The sequence below is a fragment of the Cololabis saira genome, chromosome 5, assembly GCF_033807715.1.
Source record: "Cololabis saira isolate AMF1-May2022 chromosome 5, fColSai1.1, whole genome shotgun sequence".
NCBI classification, from domain to species: domain Eukaryota; kingdom Metazoa; phylum Chordata; class Actinopteri; order Beloniformes; family Belonidae; genus Cololabis; species Cololabis saira.
The window spans coordinates 42,683,742-42,701,500 of record NC_084591.1 but is presented as its reverse complement, the minus strand read 5'-3'; the positions used below and the strand labels follow the sequence as shown (position 1 = coordinate 42,701,500).

General features: G+C 39.0%; 1 protein-coding gene across 2 annotated transcripts in view; it reads left to right on the top strand.

Annotated features, from left to right (window-relative positions):
• The window catches only part of lsp1a (lymphocyte specific protein 1 a), a 55,106-nt gene that overhangs the window by 25,376 nt on the left and 11,971 nt on the right, over nucleotides 1-17,759 (top strand). For both annotated transcript variants that reach the window (XM_061722199.1, XM_061722198.1), the window contains exons 7-10: nucleotides 3,781-3,824; nucleotides 7,384-7,465; nucleotides 8,382-8,519; nucleotides 15,896-15,982. In XM_061722199.1, coding sequence (XP_061578183.1) covers nucleotides 3,781-3,824; nucleotides 7,384-7,465; nucleotides 8,382-8,519; nucleotides 15,896-15,982 — 351 coding nt within the window. The remainder of the gene's footprint in view (nucleotides 1-3,780; nucleotides 3,825-7,383; nucleotides 7,466-8,381; nucleotides 8,520-15,895; nucleotides 15,983-17,759) is intronic.

Here is a 17,759-nt window from a genome sequence, read left to right as displayed (position 1 = left end):
AAGAGGGTTCAAGACTTCACAGGAGGTTGTTTATAGATTGGATCCCGCTATTATCACTGGATGATGAATGCGTGTTTAACGCGCGTTGGCAAAGAAAACGCAAGGCATGTTATTTGTCACCTCGTGCCTGAAGGCAAGTAGAGGGGACTGAAAGGTGTTTCAGGAGGCATTATCCGCGGAACATGACGTAAGCTGTATGGGTGTGTAGAATGACATATTGTCCCCATATCAGCAAGATTTATCACCGTCAGACAGGTGAAGTCTTCAAAATGAGGATGGATGAACATCAGGATTAGCATTTTTAGGCTGGATTTTGCTGCTTGCAAAACCCCGGTTTGTCATTTTTGTGGCCGGTTGTTCAAACAATGGAACATCCTTTGTGGTACCGGACATGCCGGTTTATGGTGTCCTCAGTTCCGAGGCTGATATGAGCAGTTTGCGGATCTCCTTGTTTCCCCAGTTACTTATCTTGCAAATATAAGCCCTACCTGTGATGTCCTGCTGCTGCTGTTACTCTCATCAGCTGTTTCCTTATTTTATAAAATAATAATTAAAAAAAAGCCTCCCTGGTGGGCTGTACTCAGGTTACCTGATCAACAAATCCCTCCCACGACCCGCCATCCCGCCACCCCGCAATGTATCCCTGACCTATGGTTAAGTGTACCCTTGCAAGTTATTTGCAGGGTCAACTAAAAAGGACAGGCGCCACGCTAGATCCATGCGTTGAACCAGAGTATCTGCCAATGTAAAAGGGGCCTGTGACTTCAAAACCGCCCTGCAGTTTCTGGTAGGCCTCCTCAGACCACTTCTGGACACTCTTTGTGGTCACAGGCTGTCTCCTTACCAGGGGCAGGTAGCAGCGGCTAAGGTGTACCATGTTTCGGTCAGATATTCCCAAGGGAAGGTGTGAAGAGCTGTATGCATCTTTAAAGGGGACCTATTATGGCATCTAATACCTATTTTAAACAGGCCTTGGATGTTTTAAAAACAAGCTTTTGATTGTTTTTGCTAAATAAATTAGAAATTCAGCCTCTGAGCCATGTCTTTATCATCCCAGTTTCTAACCTCATTATCTATGTGGGATTCTGAGTGGGCGGGGCTATGACAATGAGGCTCTGTGCTGATTGGCTGCCTGAATGACGCAATGCACCGCTACGAAAAAATGGCGGAAGCTCCGGCGGAGTTACACCGTGTCCTAACTGCATGCAATGCGAGCGAGCGTCAGCGACAAAATCAATTACATCCATCCATTTGCCTTATTTTCTTTTGGACTGTCCTAACTGGCCGTGAGCGACGCAGTGCTGCGCAGCACGACGCACCGTTTTGAGCTGAACATTTGTCGGACGCCCTGCTTCTATTTTCTTCCTGCCGCTCGCATTGAAAGCCGGTTGGAAGCGCTGTAGGAAACAGTCATGGATGAGGAATGGCTGATCAGGTTAGTTGAAATGAGAAGTTATCTCTATGATTCCTCCTCATTTCACTACAAAAACCTCAATAAAGTGGCAGCTGCTGGAGGGAGATGGACAGAGAGCGTCCGATGTCACGCAGTGCTACGATAGTTGGACGCTCGCATGCAGTTACACGGTTTTATAGTTGTGGGCGTGGTTTGCATTTTGGTTACGTAACGAAAATGCGCAGAATCTGAACGGCTCGTAGATCCACATCACACTGGATGGCTCATCCGGGCGGCTGTACAGACACTGCAGAATATGGTTGCTTTCATCCTTCTCTGAGTTGGCAGGCTGAGGGGAGACCACTTTATATATGTTAAAGCAAGAGAAAACCTGTTTTTCATAATAGGTCCCCTTTAATATTTGCATACAGCATATCCAGAGTCTTCCCCTCCCAGGTTGGACAGTCCACATACTGGGTGAAGGCCATCAAGGTTTCGTCCATGTTGACATGATTAAAAACTACTGACCACCAACTGTGTGTTGTCTTCACAGCCCAAGGTTCCAGTGTCAGCCTGTAAGTTGCATGTGTGTGTAAGTTTGAAGAGCCAGCATGGGCTCCACTAAGAACAGCACGTAATGCTAACTCACTTGTATTTGGAGGGTGTCATAAGACACATTTCCATTACCTGTAGATTTGCGCAAAGCCAAATATCGAAAAAGAAATCCTGTAATGGAAATGGCACTAATTCCAAAAAACAATCCACTTATTCGCAAAAGTGGAACCGCTTTTTGTGAATTGCCACGTCTCTGGCTGCACTGGATGTGATGTAGCCGGTCAATCTAGAGTCGGTTTCCAGCTGTTTTTGATCTCATTAAAAGGATTAAGTTGTGCTGTAACACTACTTAATCATTATACATTACATAAGGGCTTTGCCTCGGAATAATTATTTGAATGATCATCCACTGCCTTCATCTGGCTATCTTCTCAAAAGTATAGCGGTAATCGCAATCATTTATCAAAGACAAAAGATGTTTTGCCATTTTCTTCAATGTTGAGAATTTTCTTTTTCATTCTTTTGAAGAAAAGTCCTACAGGACGAAATAATTCTTTTGTAGAAAAGTCCTACAGGACGAAATACGCAGAATTACACTTATTAGGAAAAACAGCAATCAATGGAAACACCGACCGCCTGCAGACTGCAGAACGAGGTTCAAATTTCTTTGCGCAAAAGTGTAATGAAAATGCGGCTATTGTCTGAGTTGACCAGTGTAAAACACCCATGGCTCTATTGTTTTCTAGCTTAAGATCTCCTATGGAAGCCACTTCATCCTAAAATATGTATTTCTTAACTTGCCAGAAAATATCTTTAGGATGTAAGTGTTTTCTTTTTGGAAAAACATATTTGATGGAATTTGTATGCACAACACTGCATGTGTGTTTTGTTCCACAGTGTCCTTTATTTCCCAACTTTTCCACTTTTAAGCTGAACATGTAGAGTTATTAAATATATCATTTAAGAAGGGAAATAAAACAAAATACATTATATTTATTTGCAATGTAAATGTCAATTATTTAGATTAAAAATATTTCAATATCATTCAGCCTTTTCTGAATTTGGTGTTATGTTTTTTTTTAATATTAATGTTTATGTCCATTGGCCAATTGTCTTTTTGTGACTTATCTTAAAAAAATGTAATATAAATTCCAAAATTACTTGATATACCCAAGGCTCTCATCAAGTGTAGGTAATTAAACAGTCAAGTGTACTGTAGGTAATAAGTCAGTTACAGTAAGTAGAGATAATTACTATAAGATGATAATTACTACATAGTCAACAAGTAAGTACCAAGTCAAGTATAGGTAATTACAGAGAAGCAGAGCGGGGTGAAGCACAGTTTGTCAGGCTCTTTTCAAATTTAAATGACCATAAATAGCATTTTTTTTTCACATGTAAATAAGCTTTATAAATGTTATACACAAAAATATAGATTCACTAAATCTGACACTGGCTGTGGTCGGTCCATGTTGACCAGGTTTTTTTTTTTTCTTGATTAGTTTTTCTTGGGCAACAACAGCTTATGATTTTACATTTTGTGGATGAAACAGCCTATTACATCAAATCAAGTGAAAAGTTTAAGATTTCAAACATCTAAAAGATACACGTTAAGGTTTAAAAGCCTAAAAGGTTTGACTTAAATACATTCTTAAAGTGCGGTTGTTATAAATGTTGTATGTTCTCTTGCAAAAAGCTCAACATCATATCTTTAGTGAATTTAAGGAAAAATCAAGTTCTAATCAATTCATGTAAACTGAAGTAACGAGATAAAGGAAAACGTCCTGCTTTCATTTGAGACAAAAACTGATTACAGTTTTCTTTTCTTTCAGATCACAGAAAAAACAGAGTCCCTGAACCGTTCACTAAAGAAAAGGTGAATATCTTCTGCAGCATCCTGATCACATACAGGGGACATAATGACCTGACACATTTTGTAGGTTTTCAAAGACTTGGAGATGATGACGTACTGTACTGTATCCTGCCTGAGGCTTTTGGAGAATAGGGGAACAAAATGAGGATGCAGCTCTGTTATATGTGAATTTAGTTTTTATCTTCTATATGAGCATTTAAGAGCTGACCTGACTCAATACAGCAGTCAACATTTGATGTGGACTAAAACATTTGTATCATAGTTGTTCTAATACAAGTATGGATATTTCTTCAAAAGTCTTGCATAACATGAATGTGTGTTTTTGATCCACTTCAAATGTTAAACACTGTATGAAACTTCTTTTTTTTGTTTTATTTGGAAACAACACTGCGAAAACTCAAAATCTTACCAGCAATATTTGTCTTATTTCTAGTTAAAATGTCTCACTTTTAGTCAGAAAATCTCATTACACCTAAAACAAGAGTCATTACCAGAAAAATTACTTGTTATTTGACAATTTTCACTTGAAATAAGTAGAAAAATCTGCCAGTGGGACAAGATTTATCTTCTCATTAGAAGCAAAGAAATCTTGTTCCACTGGCAGATTTTTCTACTTATTTTAAAGGAGCTGTATGTAAGAGCAATAATAAAACGAATCATAAAATGACCCCGATATGTCAACAGACATTTAAAAATCATGTTCATTTCAAATACTTATGTCACTGACAACAGCACTCAAGCCAGGATATTCCAGTTTAAAAAGAGGAGTTGCAGCCCTCAACTGATGTTTATGTTGTCATTTTTTGTTTTGGCCTGAAGCTCCACCCTCCACCTATCTCCCAATCACCAAGTCAGTATTGTTTCTGAAGCTCCACCCTCCACCTATCTCCCAATCACCAAGTCAGTATTGTTTCTGAAGCTCCACCCTCCACCTATCTCCCAATCACCAAGTCAGTATTGTTTCTGAAGCTCCACCCTCCACCTATCTCCCAATCACCAAGTCAGTATTGTTTCTGAAGCTCCACCCTCCACCTATCTCCCAATCACCAAGTCAGTATTGTTTCTGAAGCTCCACCCTCCACCTATCTCCCAATCACCAAGTCAGTATTGTTTCGGCATCTGGGTTGCCAGCTCGGCTCTAATTATCGCAGCCATGGCAGCCTACGTTCCTGCTGCATTCTGCAGCCTACCTGGCAACCTCTGGTCGGGGGGAGGAGGGGGAGGGTACACGCCGCTCAACAATATTTTGAAAGTGACTGCAGTACCAGTTTTGGACATTTCTTACAGACGGCTCCTTTAAGTGAAAATCTACTTGAAACAGGTGAAAATTGTTTGTTTTTTCCAGTGATGAGTCTTGTTTTAAGTGTAATGAGATTTTTTTGACTAAAAATTAGACATTTTAACTAGAATTTTTGATTTATTTTTTATTCTGGGAATCACAAACCACAGCTTTTCTTTAACAATGTTTGTGTGGGTATTTTAACTTATTGGATCTACTGTTGATTTACATGTTTTCTACTAAATGGGTTCATGAAGAGTTCCAGGTCAGTGTTGGAGAAGACAGTACCATTTTGGTGGAGCGTTTTGTGGCATGGTGTGGGAGCAACCACATCATCCTGAATGTAAAGAACATTAAAGAGATGACTGTGGATTTTAGGAGAGCCAGGATTAAGTCAGATAGTTTTTCCATCATGGGAGGAGAGATGGTGGAGGAGTATACAGGAAAGTATTCAGACCCCTTTAAATGTTTCCCTCTGTTTCATTGCAGCCATTTGCTAAAATAAAAAAAAATTATTTTATTTCTCATAAATGTACCCCATCTTGACAGAAAAAACAGACTGAAATATTACATACATATACTCATATCAGGGTTAGGATTGAAAACATTTAGTGAGTAGGTTTGGGGAAGGAAGTTGGGTGTGTTGGTTCAAATAAAAAAGACCTAACTTAGAACAATTTGAAACAAATTGTCATAAATTAGACAGAAATGAAATTTAGGCATTAACTTAAGCGGTGCATTGTTTAGTTTATACATTTTAGCTGTAGAAGAAATAGCTTGGATTTTTATTGCTTGTTGTTTATTGTTGGCTTTGTCTCGAACACAACAAAAACCATCAAATTAAAAGCATCAAAATATAAAAAAAGCAAAACAATTTAACAGTCTCATTCAAAAATAAAACACACAGCAAAACAATGTGTTTGAGAGGGAACAGGAGGAAGCAGAACGCTTATTTAGTCCTGTCCCTTCCTCACAATATCATATCATATATAACCTATAAAAATTAAAAGAAAAGAAAAAGAAAACAAAAGAAAAGAAGGAGAAGACAAAATAACAAAAAATAAATACAACACAAACAACCAATAAACAAGATCAGGCCTAATTGAACCGGTCTCCTACAATATCCTAAATTCAAAAATCCAATCTCCCAGTCACCCGTACAATGATCCATGACCAGCCATGAATGCAGGCAGTTATATTTGTATCATATATAATCCATCCCACAAGGAACAAAATAACAATCAAAGAAATACATATGGAAGGTAAATTGTGTTCTTTAGACGTCCCCATTTTTATACTTGTCAAGAATTGCTTTCTTGTATGTGTTTTTAAACTGTATAAAGTTAGTGCTTTGTTTGATTTCATCTTCCTGACCATTCCACAAAGTTCCCCCACAGACTGATATGCACCTGCTTTTAAGAGTAGTACATGGTTGTTTAAAAAAGCTTACAAATATTCATTTCAGATACTGCTTAAGCAGATTTCCTTTCACTTAACTCTTCCCTGTCTGCAAGTAAACATCATGAAGAGGTTCAGAGGGGACCTCTAGATTTCTCCATGTATCATGCTACCCAGCTGCAATTTATGGCTCTTTTGAACTCCAGATGCTGTGGTTTTTCTCTCATGCTTGATGATGAAAGGCGGCTCCAAGCAGTCTGCCAAGGGAACTTACTGTATCTGCTCTGAGAAGCCCTCAGAAGAAGCAGTGGCTCTCTGAGGATGCTCTTATTTCAAAACGTATGTCAGAAGTAAGAGGGGGATGATGTTAGTGTCTGCTGAACCTTCGCCCTCTAGTGGATCTGTGAATTACACAATAGCTCTTCAAGTTAACAGCTGGGATACAGTAGGCTCCAACAGACCCCAGTGAGCCTGTGCAGCAGGGGTCTTCAACTAGTTTAGGCCGGGGCCACATCTGCAAAAGGACTGTATGGAGAGGGCCGCACTGTGTGCGTGCACAAAGCGCACAGTCGGAAAATTTGGGGGTTTTCAAAATGTATTTTGCACTCAAAGACGAAGATTTATGTATATATAATACATTTGTGCTCAGGAAAATATATCTGTCTAGTTTACATATGAATTATGTATTAATTGTCTCCAGATTTAGTTATTGTGAATGTTCCCTTCCATAATATGTCATCTTGAAAATGAATCAAAAAATGACAACACAAAGAAAAAGAAAGATAAACTTACTTTTTACCACAATTACCACAAGTGTGGTTAATCTCTCTGTTGACTTTTCCTCCAGTTTTAACCGTCATTTCCTTTTCTGTTCTGATGAATTAGTAACAGCTTTAAGAAGACGCATCCTCTTCTCCTGATGTCCAAGATTGACGACAAGATGGAGCAGTACGCCCACGCTGTTGAGGTGAGCTTACACAAACAAATGACAGATAATGTCTTGACCCGACTCCCAACCCCCCACGCACTAGTCATTCTTTTAATTTGGTATTGAGGAATTCCTGGATAACGTAGCTCAAAACTGCCAGTGACTCATAAAACTGGAGGAACATGAAATCTCCAGCAACAGATGGTAAAGTTTTACATTTTTTCATTTCACTTATCAACATCTATATTGCAAATTAACACTTGTACTCTGACAAAAATGTATACACACATACAGTGTGTATATATACACACGTCCATATCCCCATGTTTTTGGGGTTTTTTTCTGTCATTTGACATTTCTGCAAACCTGTGTCAAACTTTTTTTTTTTTTTTGCTGCGTTCGAAATCTGATGTCAAATTTGGTCAACGTTTCTAACTGATTCCCACAGAATTTTGTTACTGCATATCAGAAAGATATACTGTATATATAACAGGAAAATTACTACATTCTCACAATCTTTTCTATCTTTCAATCTTGGGTGTTTGACTGGCTGATTTACTGTACAGGTTGTCAAGTACCTGATGTTTATTCAAGACATTTATTAATGGAGCTGTTCTTCAAATGCTTCATATTAATTACACATGCAGTTGGAGAGACACCTTAATGTGAATTATGTCTTATCTTTTATTCGATCAGATTTCTCATTCTCAGAATTAAGGACAGGGAAAATAAGAACAGAATTGTAATAGGCCTGATAATAAAACAAGACAAATAAAAACAAAAACAAAGACAAGCATGAAGTTAAGAATCACCAGATTACAGTAATCATGCTACAATGCCCATAAATCTAGATAAAAGAAATCATGACGTACTGTAAATCTTCTGAACTACATTTGTGGATCTGAGATCTTTATTCATGTGCACAATACTCACCGTCACACACGTGTTTCTGCAGAACTCTCAAGAACCCAGAGCAGTGAAGCTTTCTGGGACTGACCTGCCCAACTCACCGGAGATTGTTGCCTACAAGAAAAACCTGTTTGAAGCCGGAGAAGCCTGGAGCCAGAGTCAGAACAGGGCGGCCACCTGCAAGGTACAAAACACACTTGGTGACATCACACGTGTTGTTGACTTTAAATTCATACGAAGGAGCACAGTTCAGGTTCTTTAAAGCAGCACTATGTAACTTTTCCACCTTAATATAATATTTCCTTGTCATCATTGTGATGGTACATCAACTTCCAACAGGTTTAATGAACCTCTGTTATGATCTGAAAGGGTCTGTATCGCCTTCACTGGCACTATGTAACTTTGAGGTGCATGTTAGGAACCCTGCCACACTAAAAAACTACACATTTTTACGGCTTTGACTGCTTTACGGCATACGTCACTCCCCCCTCCTTCCCGATTCGTAGTCGAGACGAAAGCTGGGCGGGGCGTGGAGCGCAGAGCTCATGGCTGAAGCAGCAAAAAAAACGAAGAGGTTTTATCGGAGGAGGCGAAAAAAGAAAGCGGGAGAGTAACAAGCTAAACGCCCGGACAAAAAAAAAAATGCCTGGACAAGAATAAACATTGGCCCGGCGTTCACTCGCTGGCGTGAGCTGAAAGACGAGGAGGGATGTCCGACCGATGGGGATTTATGGGGATAAAACAAGAGACAGAATTGTTATGATACAAATGTAAATGTAGAGTTCTATGTTCAATAAGAATCAAAATTAGAATGTTTTCACATACAGGGGATTCGTTTTGGGTTCTAGTATTTTTCCTGAGAACTGTAAAATTGTGCAGGGCTGATCTGCAAAATATAAGGAATGGGCATTCAGTTATTCACAGGTTATAAAGTATTTTTTTATTTTGTCAGTCAGTATGTTTGACTACTAATTTATGACGAAGTCCCTCTAAAAAACGTGACAGGAAAAAGGTGCAGAGCGTATGAGTTTGTAGGGCGCATTATCTCGCTGAAACAACTGAATAAAACCAAGTTGAACTTAGTGATTTTCAACATCGTCATATTCTATTGTTTAGCCAAAAATAGATACATTACCTCTTCACTATCCATCCTGCAAACGACCGCTGAAAACAGAAAAGTAGTTTTGAAAGTCCGTCCCGTCTTCTCTCATCAAAACAAATGCAGCGACGGGGACAGGAGTTTTCCGGCAGTACGCGCTGGTGCTCATGGGAAATGTAGTGTTATTTCTGGTAAAACACTACCGCTTTTGTCCAAAGGAGCCGCTCAAACTCAACAAAAGCTGAAAGTTACATTGTGCTGCTTTAAGGGCCATTATTCAAATTATGGTCAGTTGATTAACGGTCCTCTGGCATACATTGCAGAATTACAGAAAGACTGGTCTCAGCATGTTTTGTGTGACTCACAAATGGAATGAAAAGGAAAGCATTACTGTCACAACATTGTTATTAGTTGAAGGAAACATTAATAATTCACACGGACATAGTCTGCAAAGATGATCAAGGACTGTCTCTTCAGAATTACTAGATTCCTCTAATGACAAGTTGTTTTATTTTCATCGCGTTTATCAATGTTTGACCAATATGTAGCCACACAGTAAAGAAGCATTGCCTTATTTATTCATATAGTTCCTTAATTGTAACCAGTCTCTCTCTCTAATCAATTGGTCACATATTTAGTTTTGCAAAACATAATTTGGCAAGATTTAGGATCGTTCAAATGATAAAACATCAGAAGAGAGAAGTTAATATGGTTGTTGATATTTTGCTTCTTTTTTTAATAAAGATAGTGTAAAGGTTTGCACAGAGCTTTAAAGGAGCTTGAGGCAGGATTTATGAAAAAAAATCGCAAACGTTTTAAGTTTTCTAGTAATAATGTCAGATGAAGAGTTCCAAACCAAAAAGAATGAGCCCTCTAGTGTATCTCTCCGTTGCCTTGAACAGGCTGTGTGCTGCAAAATGTGCTGCAGTGCTGGGGACGAATTTCCCGCGCTGGGCTGCGGATGTGACGTCACATGACGCTGCATGCACGTTCTCCCCGTTCTCCTGTGCCGGCTTCACTGTTGGCTGCAGTACCCCGGACGGCCGTCGTGGTGAAGGGTGGCGCTAGAGAGTCTCATTTCTTAAAAGGAGCCTCATGCTCCTTTAACTATTTAACTATTGTTTCATTATATCACCCTACTGACACGCACGCACGCACGCACGTTGTGGAACGATTGTAATCTCAAATGTCAACAAGGCAAAAGAAATGGTAGTGGATTTCCGGAGGAACAGGAATATATCAATCACTATTTCCATCATGGGAGAAGAGGTGGTGGAGGGGTATAAATATTTTGGGGTTCACCTGGATAGCAGACTGTTTATAAGAAAGGAGAGAGGATAGTTTGATAAAAATGTAGGTCTCTCGGTTCTACCCTGACAAATGAATGCGAGTGCCATCTCAACTGCAGTCATTTGTTAGAGTAGCAGCATCAAAGCCAGTTAAAAAAAAGTTAAAAAAAAAAACGATAAAGAAGGCTCTCTCATTCTTGGAGACTGTTCTGGGACTTATGAAACTAATCGTGCACAGAGGGATACTTCATAAAATGAAAAAAAGTGGTCAACACTAAGCATCCTCTGCACAAGACAGCACTCAAATCAAAGTTGAAAACCTTTTTATTCAAAGCTACATTTAATTTATCTCCCACAATACACCGTAACTTTTATTTCTTCCATTTAATGTTTAATTCTTTTTTTGACTTTAATGTTTGTCCTTTTTTTTATTCTGCTTTTAAACTTTTGCAATCTTTCAATGTAAAGCACTTTAAATTGTCTTGTACATGAAATGTGCTCTACAAATAAACTTGCCTTGCTTAATGTTTAATCACTATAGTAATAATTTCTAGGGGGTCAAAAATCAGATAAATAAAAAGGTTTAATTTGTTAATATTCTAAAGAAATACTGGACATTTGTGTGCGTACTCGATTGAAAGCTGTAAAAAAGCAAAATGTAAGTTATTTCTCATGAATGGCAAAACAAATGTTAAGCTAACACTGGAAAGAGAAGGAAGGTTTTAATACCAGTCATTTATTACTTATTTATATTACTAGATGATAAAAAGTATGTGGATGTATGAGTTTTGAGATAGAATGAAATAAACTGTTTACAAATGGATTCAGTGACAGCTAAGATAAATGGCTATTTTAAGTGTGATCAGACTCAAAAGGAGATTCCACTTAAATTAGTGTGTGCAAATGAAGACAAACCACGAGAATTTTGACTTTGAATGAACAAAAATATCTGCTTGGTCAGGAATGTCTTTCCACTCACTTTCTGAACTCTGTACCGATCAACTTCCAAATGTCCTATACACTACTGTCCATAGACTCAAAATGTGGAGGAAAGTTCATGGTCACTGCTTCCCTGGAACTGTCATAGCCTACTGATGCAATTCCAGGGAAGCAGTGGACATGAAAAAAGATCCGGTATTAGTGGGAGGAGAAGGCCAAACGGTGCTCACCGCAGCACACAGAATATGAAGGTTTTAAGCTGGAGTCATACAGAACGAGAAGTGTGAGTGGAACAACAGCCGCTGTGAAGCCGTTGGCTCATAAACATACATTATGTTATGCTGACGAGGCTTCTGAAAAGTGGTTTTGAAGTCTATTTTCCTTGTACAGAGAATAGCCACATTGCTCAGGAATGTCAATAAAAGTTAGCTGTCACAAGCTCCTTTCTCCTCCAGAGTTGCCAGCAGACCTTTACAGAATATACTAGGGCTGCACGATTCTGGACAAAATGAGAATCACGATTTTTTTGCTTAGAATTGAGATCACGATTCTCTCACGATTTTTTTCCAATATAAAATTTATTGCACTTATTACTTTAACTTTGCAACAGCTGAACAAAAAGATAATAACAATAAACATCTCTTGTCTTCTTTACACAAACCTTTGAATAATTTAAACAATAATAACAATTTTGAACAATATTTGTTCCTCCCTGAGTTGAACACCCTTTCAGAAAGGGGACTTGTAACAGATCCTGTAGTTCTGAGGCAACAAATTATTCCTCTGGCTGGGATGAACCCCCCATTGCCTTTTGCTGCTATTAAGAAGCTGCCGATACAAAAGGTAAACATTACAAAAAATATGATGGTGCCTGATAAAAGACTGGCATCAACTTTGTAACAGCTGACATTGAACATAAAAACAATAAACATCCAAAAAAAAAAATTTTTTTTTTTTTTAAATTTTTAAATCGTCGTCATTTGGAAATGAGATCGCGTTCAAGCATGAATCGAGATCGCGATTTTTTAACGATTAATCGTGCAGCCCTAGAATATACCATTTAACATGTTCTCGGTTGTGAAATAAAACATTACAGTTGTGTTTAGCAGGTTCATTCAAAACGCTGGTTGCTTCGCTAAGTGCAGTAGCATGACAATTACGTATGAACAAGTGATAACGGCTAGCTATTGGCTGAGCTGACTGTCAATCAATCATATTAGAAATATGATACCTCCTAACGTAAAGTAAAGTTTGCCTTGTTTTTTTCTACTAAACAGCATCAGATTTGTATCTGCAGTCCAGTCTGATGTCCAGCTGAACACTGAGCTATTCATTATCCTCCACCACCTCCATCTCTTCTCCCATGATGGAAAAAACTATAATACTTAATCCTGGCTCTCCTAAAACCATCCACAATCATCTCATGGTGATTATCATGCAAGTCAAAGTGTGAATGGATGTGAAACTGCCTTAATAGGAGAGTCAAATCTGCGTTGTAATTGCTGGACAAGTGAAAGTGCATTCAATACTGAGCAAAAGGTCGGATTATGTATGACCATGTGATATTTCAGTTTTTATTTTTTAAATTTTTTTTCATAAATTTGCAAAAATTTCTACATTTCTGTTTTTTTCTGTCAAGATGGGGAGCTGACTGTACATCAATGTGAATTTTTATTTTTTATTTTTTTATTTTAGCAAATGGCAGCAATTAAACAAAGAGAGAAAAATTAAAGGGTCTGAATACTTTCCGTACGCACCATAGTTTTTTCCCTCGCAGCTTACTTAGGTGACCTAACAAGGCCCAGTTCAAATATCTGCAGATTTGAAGTGCTTCTTTACAAGAGCATTTGTTCCCTCTATAGGCGTGGTGGGTTCTACTCAGGTTACATGATCAACAAATACCACCCACCACCCAGTGTTAGCTCTGTTTACATTAGACCTGACCTGCAGTGAAGTGTCCCCTCGGAGGCGAAAGTTATTCCAGTTATGTGGTTGCCAGATCGACACGCCACACCACGCTAGATCCATGCGTTAAACGCGGGGTATCAGCCAATGTAAAAGGGGCTATTGTTTGTGCGATGATGAGAATGAAAATTGATGAGGTCATTGTATGGAGGTGTTTTTTTTTGTTTTTTTTCTTCTGCAGCGTGCACTGCATAGTCCTCAAAAGGGCTGATTATTTTTTGCATCCTCCCTAGTGTACTTGTTCCTATGTACACTGCAAAAAATCTTAACAAGAACATTTGTCTTATTTCTAGTTAAAATGTCTAATTTTTAGTAAAAAAAATTCCATTACACTTAAAACAAGACTCATCACTGGACAACAACAACAATTTTCACCTGTTTCAAGTAGATTTTCACTTAAAGCAGCACAACGTAACTTTCAGCTTTTCTGAGTTTGGCGGCATCTTTTGGACAAAAGCGGTAGTGCTTTACCAGAAAGAACACTACGTTTCCCATGAGCACCAGCGCGTACTGCCGGAAAACTCCTGTCCCGTCGCGTGCATTTGTTTTGATAGAAGACGGGACGCTTTTCTGTTTCACCAAGTGAACAGACGGAACGCAAAAAAAAAGATGTTAAACTGCTGGAAAGGAACTGGAATTTACCGGGATACCTTAAACAAGGAAGCCAGGGAGCGGTATATGGAGAAAATAATGATTATTAACGGACTGGATCCATATGAAATCCCTACTAAAGAATGGAGCTCCCCGTCGGAGCTGCACTCTTTAGAAGGATTTACTGCCGCAGTTCTGCAGAACCCACGTCTTACTACCTTGTTTAGGAGTGTTTGGCAGCTGCTTTGGTAAATGTTTGACTCGCCATATGTTTCAATAAATTAGTATAATAGTACAACATACAGTACATGTTTTGTATTACTCTTATTTTTCTTTTCTTTTTTTTTTGACTGCTTTGAAGAGGCTCCGAGGCGTGAGCAATATTTTTTTTTCCTCGTGAGATTATTTTTTTCCTCTGCAGCTACAAATCAAATAGTTAATATTTTTTCCTCAACAAAATTAATCGCACCACAGAGAGCTGGCCAGCAACTGCGTTTAGCTGGAGAAGTGGGGAATAAAACCCGTTTGAATGATCCAACCCCGGTCTGTGAGTGTGTGTTTGTGGTTTAATAAGCCCGTTTTTTGATCCGACGCCCGTCTGTGTGCGTGTTAGTTTGTTTACTGAGGAACGTTATGTTTGGTCGGACTCGTTACAGCCGTGATCCAACCGAGCCGACGACTCTTTTACTCTTTTAATTTGTTATCTCAGATAATTGGCCGGCCTCCGTGGTTCTGCCTCCGAGCAGGAAAGCGGTGAAAAGTTAAACCATTAGGATCTTTTCCCCACGTCTGTTGTGTGGAGCTGCTGCAGCCACAACACAGCAACGGGTTACCAGCTTCTGCTGAGCTCTGCGCTCCACGCCCCGCCCATTTTCGTCTCGACTACGAATCGGGAAGGAGGGGGAAGTGACGTATGCCGTAAAGCAGTCAAAGCCGTAAAAATGTGTAGTTTTTTAGTGTGGCAGGGTTCCTACCATGCTCCTCAAAGTTACATAGTGCCAGTGAAGGCGATACAGACCCCTCAGACCATGACAGAGGTGTCATTAAACCTGTTGGAAGTTGATGTACCATCACAATGACTCTGGAAATATGATATTAAGGTGGAAAAGTTACGTAGTGTCGCTTTAAATTAAGTAGAAAAATCTGCCAGTTGAACAAGATTTTTTTACTTGTAATGAGAAGATAAATCTTGTTCCACTGGCAGATTTTTCTACTTTTTTCAAGTGAAAATATACTTGAAACAGGTGAAAATTGTCAAATAACAAGTTATTTATCTGGTGATAACTCTTGTTTTAAGTGTAATGACATTTTTAGACTAGAAATTAGACATTTTAACTAGAAATACGATAAATATTCCTGGTAAGATTTTGAGTTTTTGCAGTGTACCCCCCTGCTGTGGCAGTCGGAGGAATAGGTGCTCAGACATCGTGTTTATTTTATTTTAATATGTTCAAAACTTCAGAAGATATAAAATGCACATACATGTATTTAAGAAAAGCCAGGGAGTGATAGACCTGTAGATCTTTTTTTAGACAAAATTTATCGCATAATAAAACCCCATACTGTCCGTGAGACTGGCTCGGCGGTTCTAATGTTAATGTGTGCAGAAAATACCTCTGTTGTACTAGTAGACTCAGAATACCACATTTTCTCTCTGATTATTGATCTTCTCCACAGGATGTTAAGTCTGGAGATGTGATGCAGAAGAAGAACATGTGGGAGATCATAGGAGACTCATCGGGAAAGTCAGAAGCCAGAGTGAAGGTAGGCGATGATTGGATGTTTCTTGACAATAAGAATCCTGAAACATGCACTGTCCACATACTTAATACGGCATCTTAAATTACCCAGATTTTCACCTTTTGTGGGGGAGAAGTTTATCTACCTTAGTTAAATTCTAGCTACCTGTCATCACTCTAACTACTTCTCACTTTTGAACTTGACTTAACATTACATAAGTCTTATTTTAAAGATATAGAAATGGTTTGGTAGTTGTTAATTGCACTAAAAGTATGCCACAACAAGCTCTTGGTCAGATTCAGTATGTGGTCCTGGAACAAAGGTGGCTTCCAAAATATCAGTGCTGCAAAACTCAATAACTTGTTTTAATGTTACTTTTATTGGTTTTTGTGTGACGTTTGCAAAAGAAAACAAGTCTTGACATGCTGCAAAAATACATTGAGAAGAAGCAATTAAGTGCCTTGGAAACTTGAGACTGAGATCTTCAGGTTCTCCAGTTGGCAGTGTATAATCTAGGTGCCATAAAGAAAAACCCTGCCATGTTTCTGGATCGGCCTGTACATTTAGAACAGGTGTTTTCACTAACGTGTTTTCACCTGCAGAGGAGCTGCTTTAGTGATTGGTTGGAACAGCTGCTAGACAGGATGTTTCCTTTATGGCACCTGGATTATACACCTCTGCCAGTTGGAAATATCCCCATTACAGTACTTTGAGTTTGTTGACAAGAAATTCAACGAGAACATATCTCAAATTCTACTGTATATACTGTAGGTGCCCAGCGTTTTCCCAGGACAGCCTCTCTGCGGATATCTGGACTCTTAACAATGAAACTTTCCTTAGGATGATTCCAGTCCTAAAAGTCCACTGTCTTGCAAGTTTAAGATGTTTGACTGCTCTAACACATCTGATTCCAATGAACCAGGTGTGTTAAGAACTGGAATTGGACAACACTGTTTTATCGGTTTAAGTTGTTGATGCTAGAAACCTTTGGTGGAGTTCTAACAGATCAGAAAGGTTAGAAACGCTCGATATTGTCAGTTTTGTGTCTAGGTTTTGGAAGTACTTTTGTATTTTCAAGCTTAGTCTTATTCACTCAGAACCAGAATTACCGGTGCAAAAAGCTCTGTACAGTTAGTGATGACTCAAACTGTAGAGCTTTTCTCAAAAATATTATTGCAAGTTTCCTGAATTTCATGGGTAATCCTCATACTATATAAGTAAAATATGAGCCACACTTTCACAAGCATACACAAAGGTCTTGATTTACATGAACAAGGACACTAAGTAATTTGATGTAATGTAATTAACAAGTCACTTGTTAGATTAATAAGTCAAATAGTTTGGTAACAACCCATGGCTACTCGTCATGCAACCAGGAGACTTCTGCTTAACATTGCTTGAACAATGTCAAATGTTTCACAGTTAAAGGAGCCGTCTGTAAGAAATGTCCAAAACTGGTACTGCAGTCACTTTCAAAATACTGTTGAGCGGCGTGTACCCTCCCCCTCCTCCCCCCGACCAGAGGTTGCCAGGTAGGCTGCAGAATGCAGCAGGAACGTAGGCTGCCATGGCTGCCATAATTAGAGCCGAGCTGGCAACCCGGATGCCGAAACAATACTGACTTGGTGATTGGGAGATAGGTGGAGGGTGGAGCTTCAGAAACAATACTGACTTGGTGATTGGGAGATAGGTGGAGGGTGGAGCTTCAGAAACAATACTGACTTGGTGATTGGGAGATAGGTGGAGGGTGGAGCTTCAGAAACAATACTGACTTGGTGATTGGGAGATAGGTGGAGGGTGG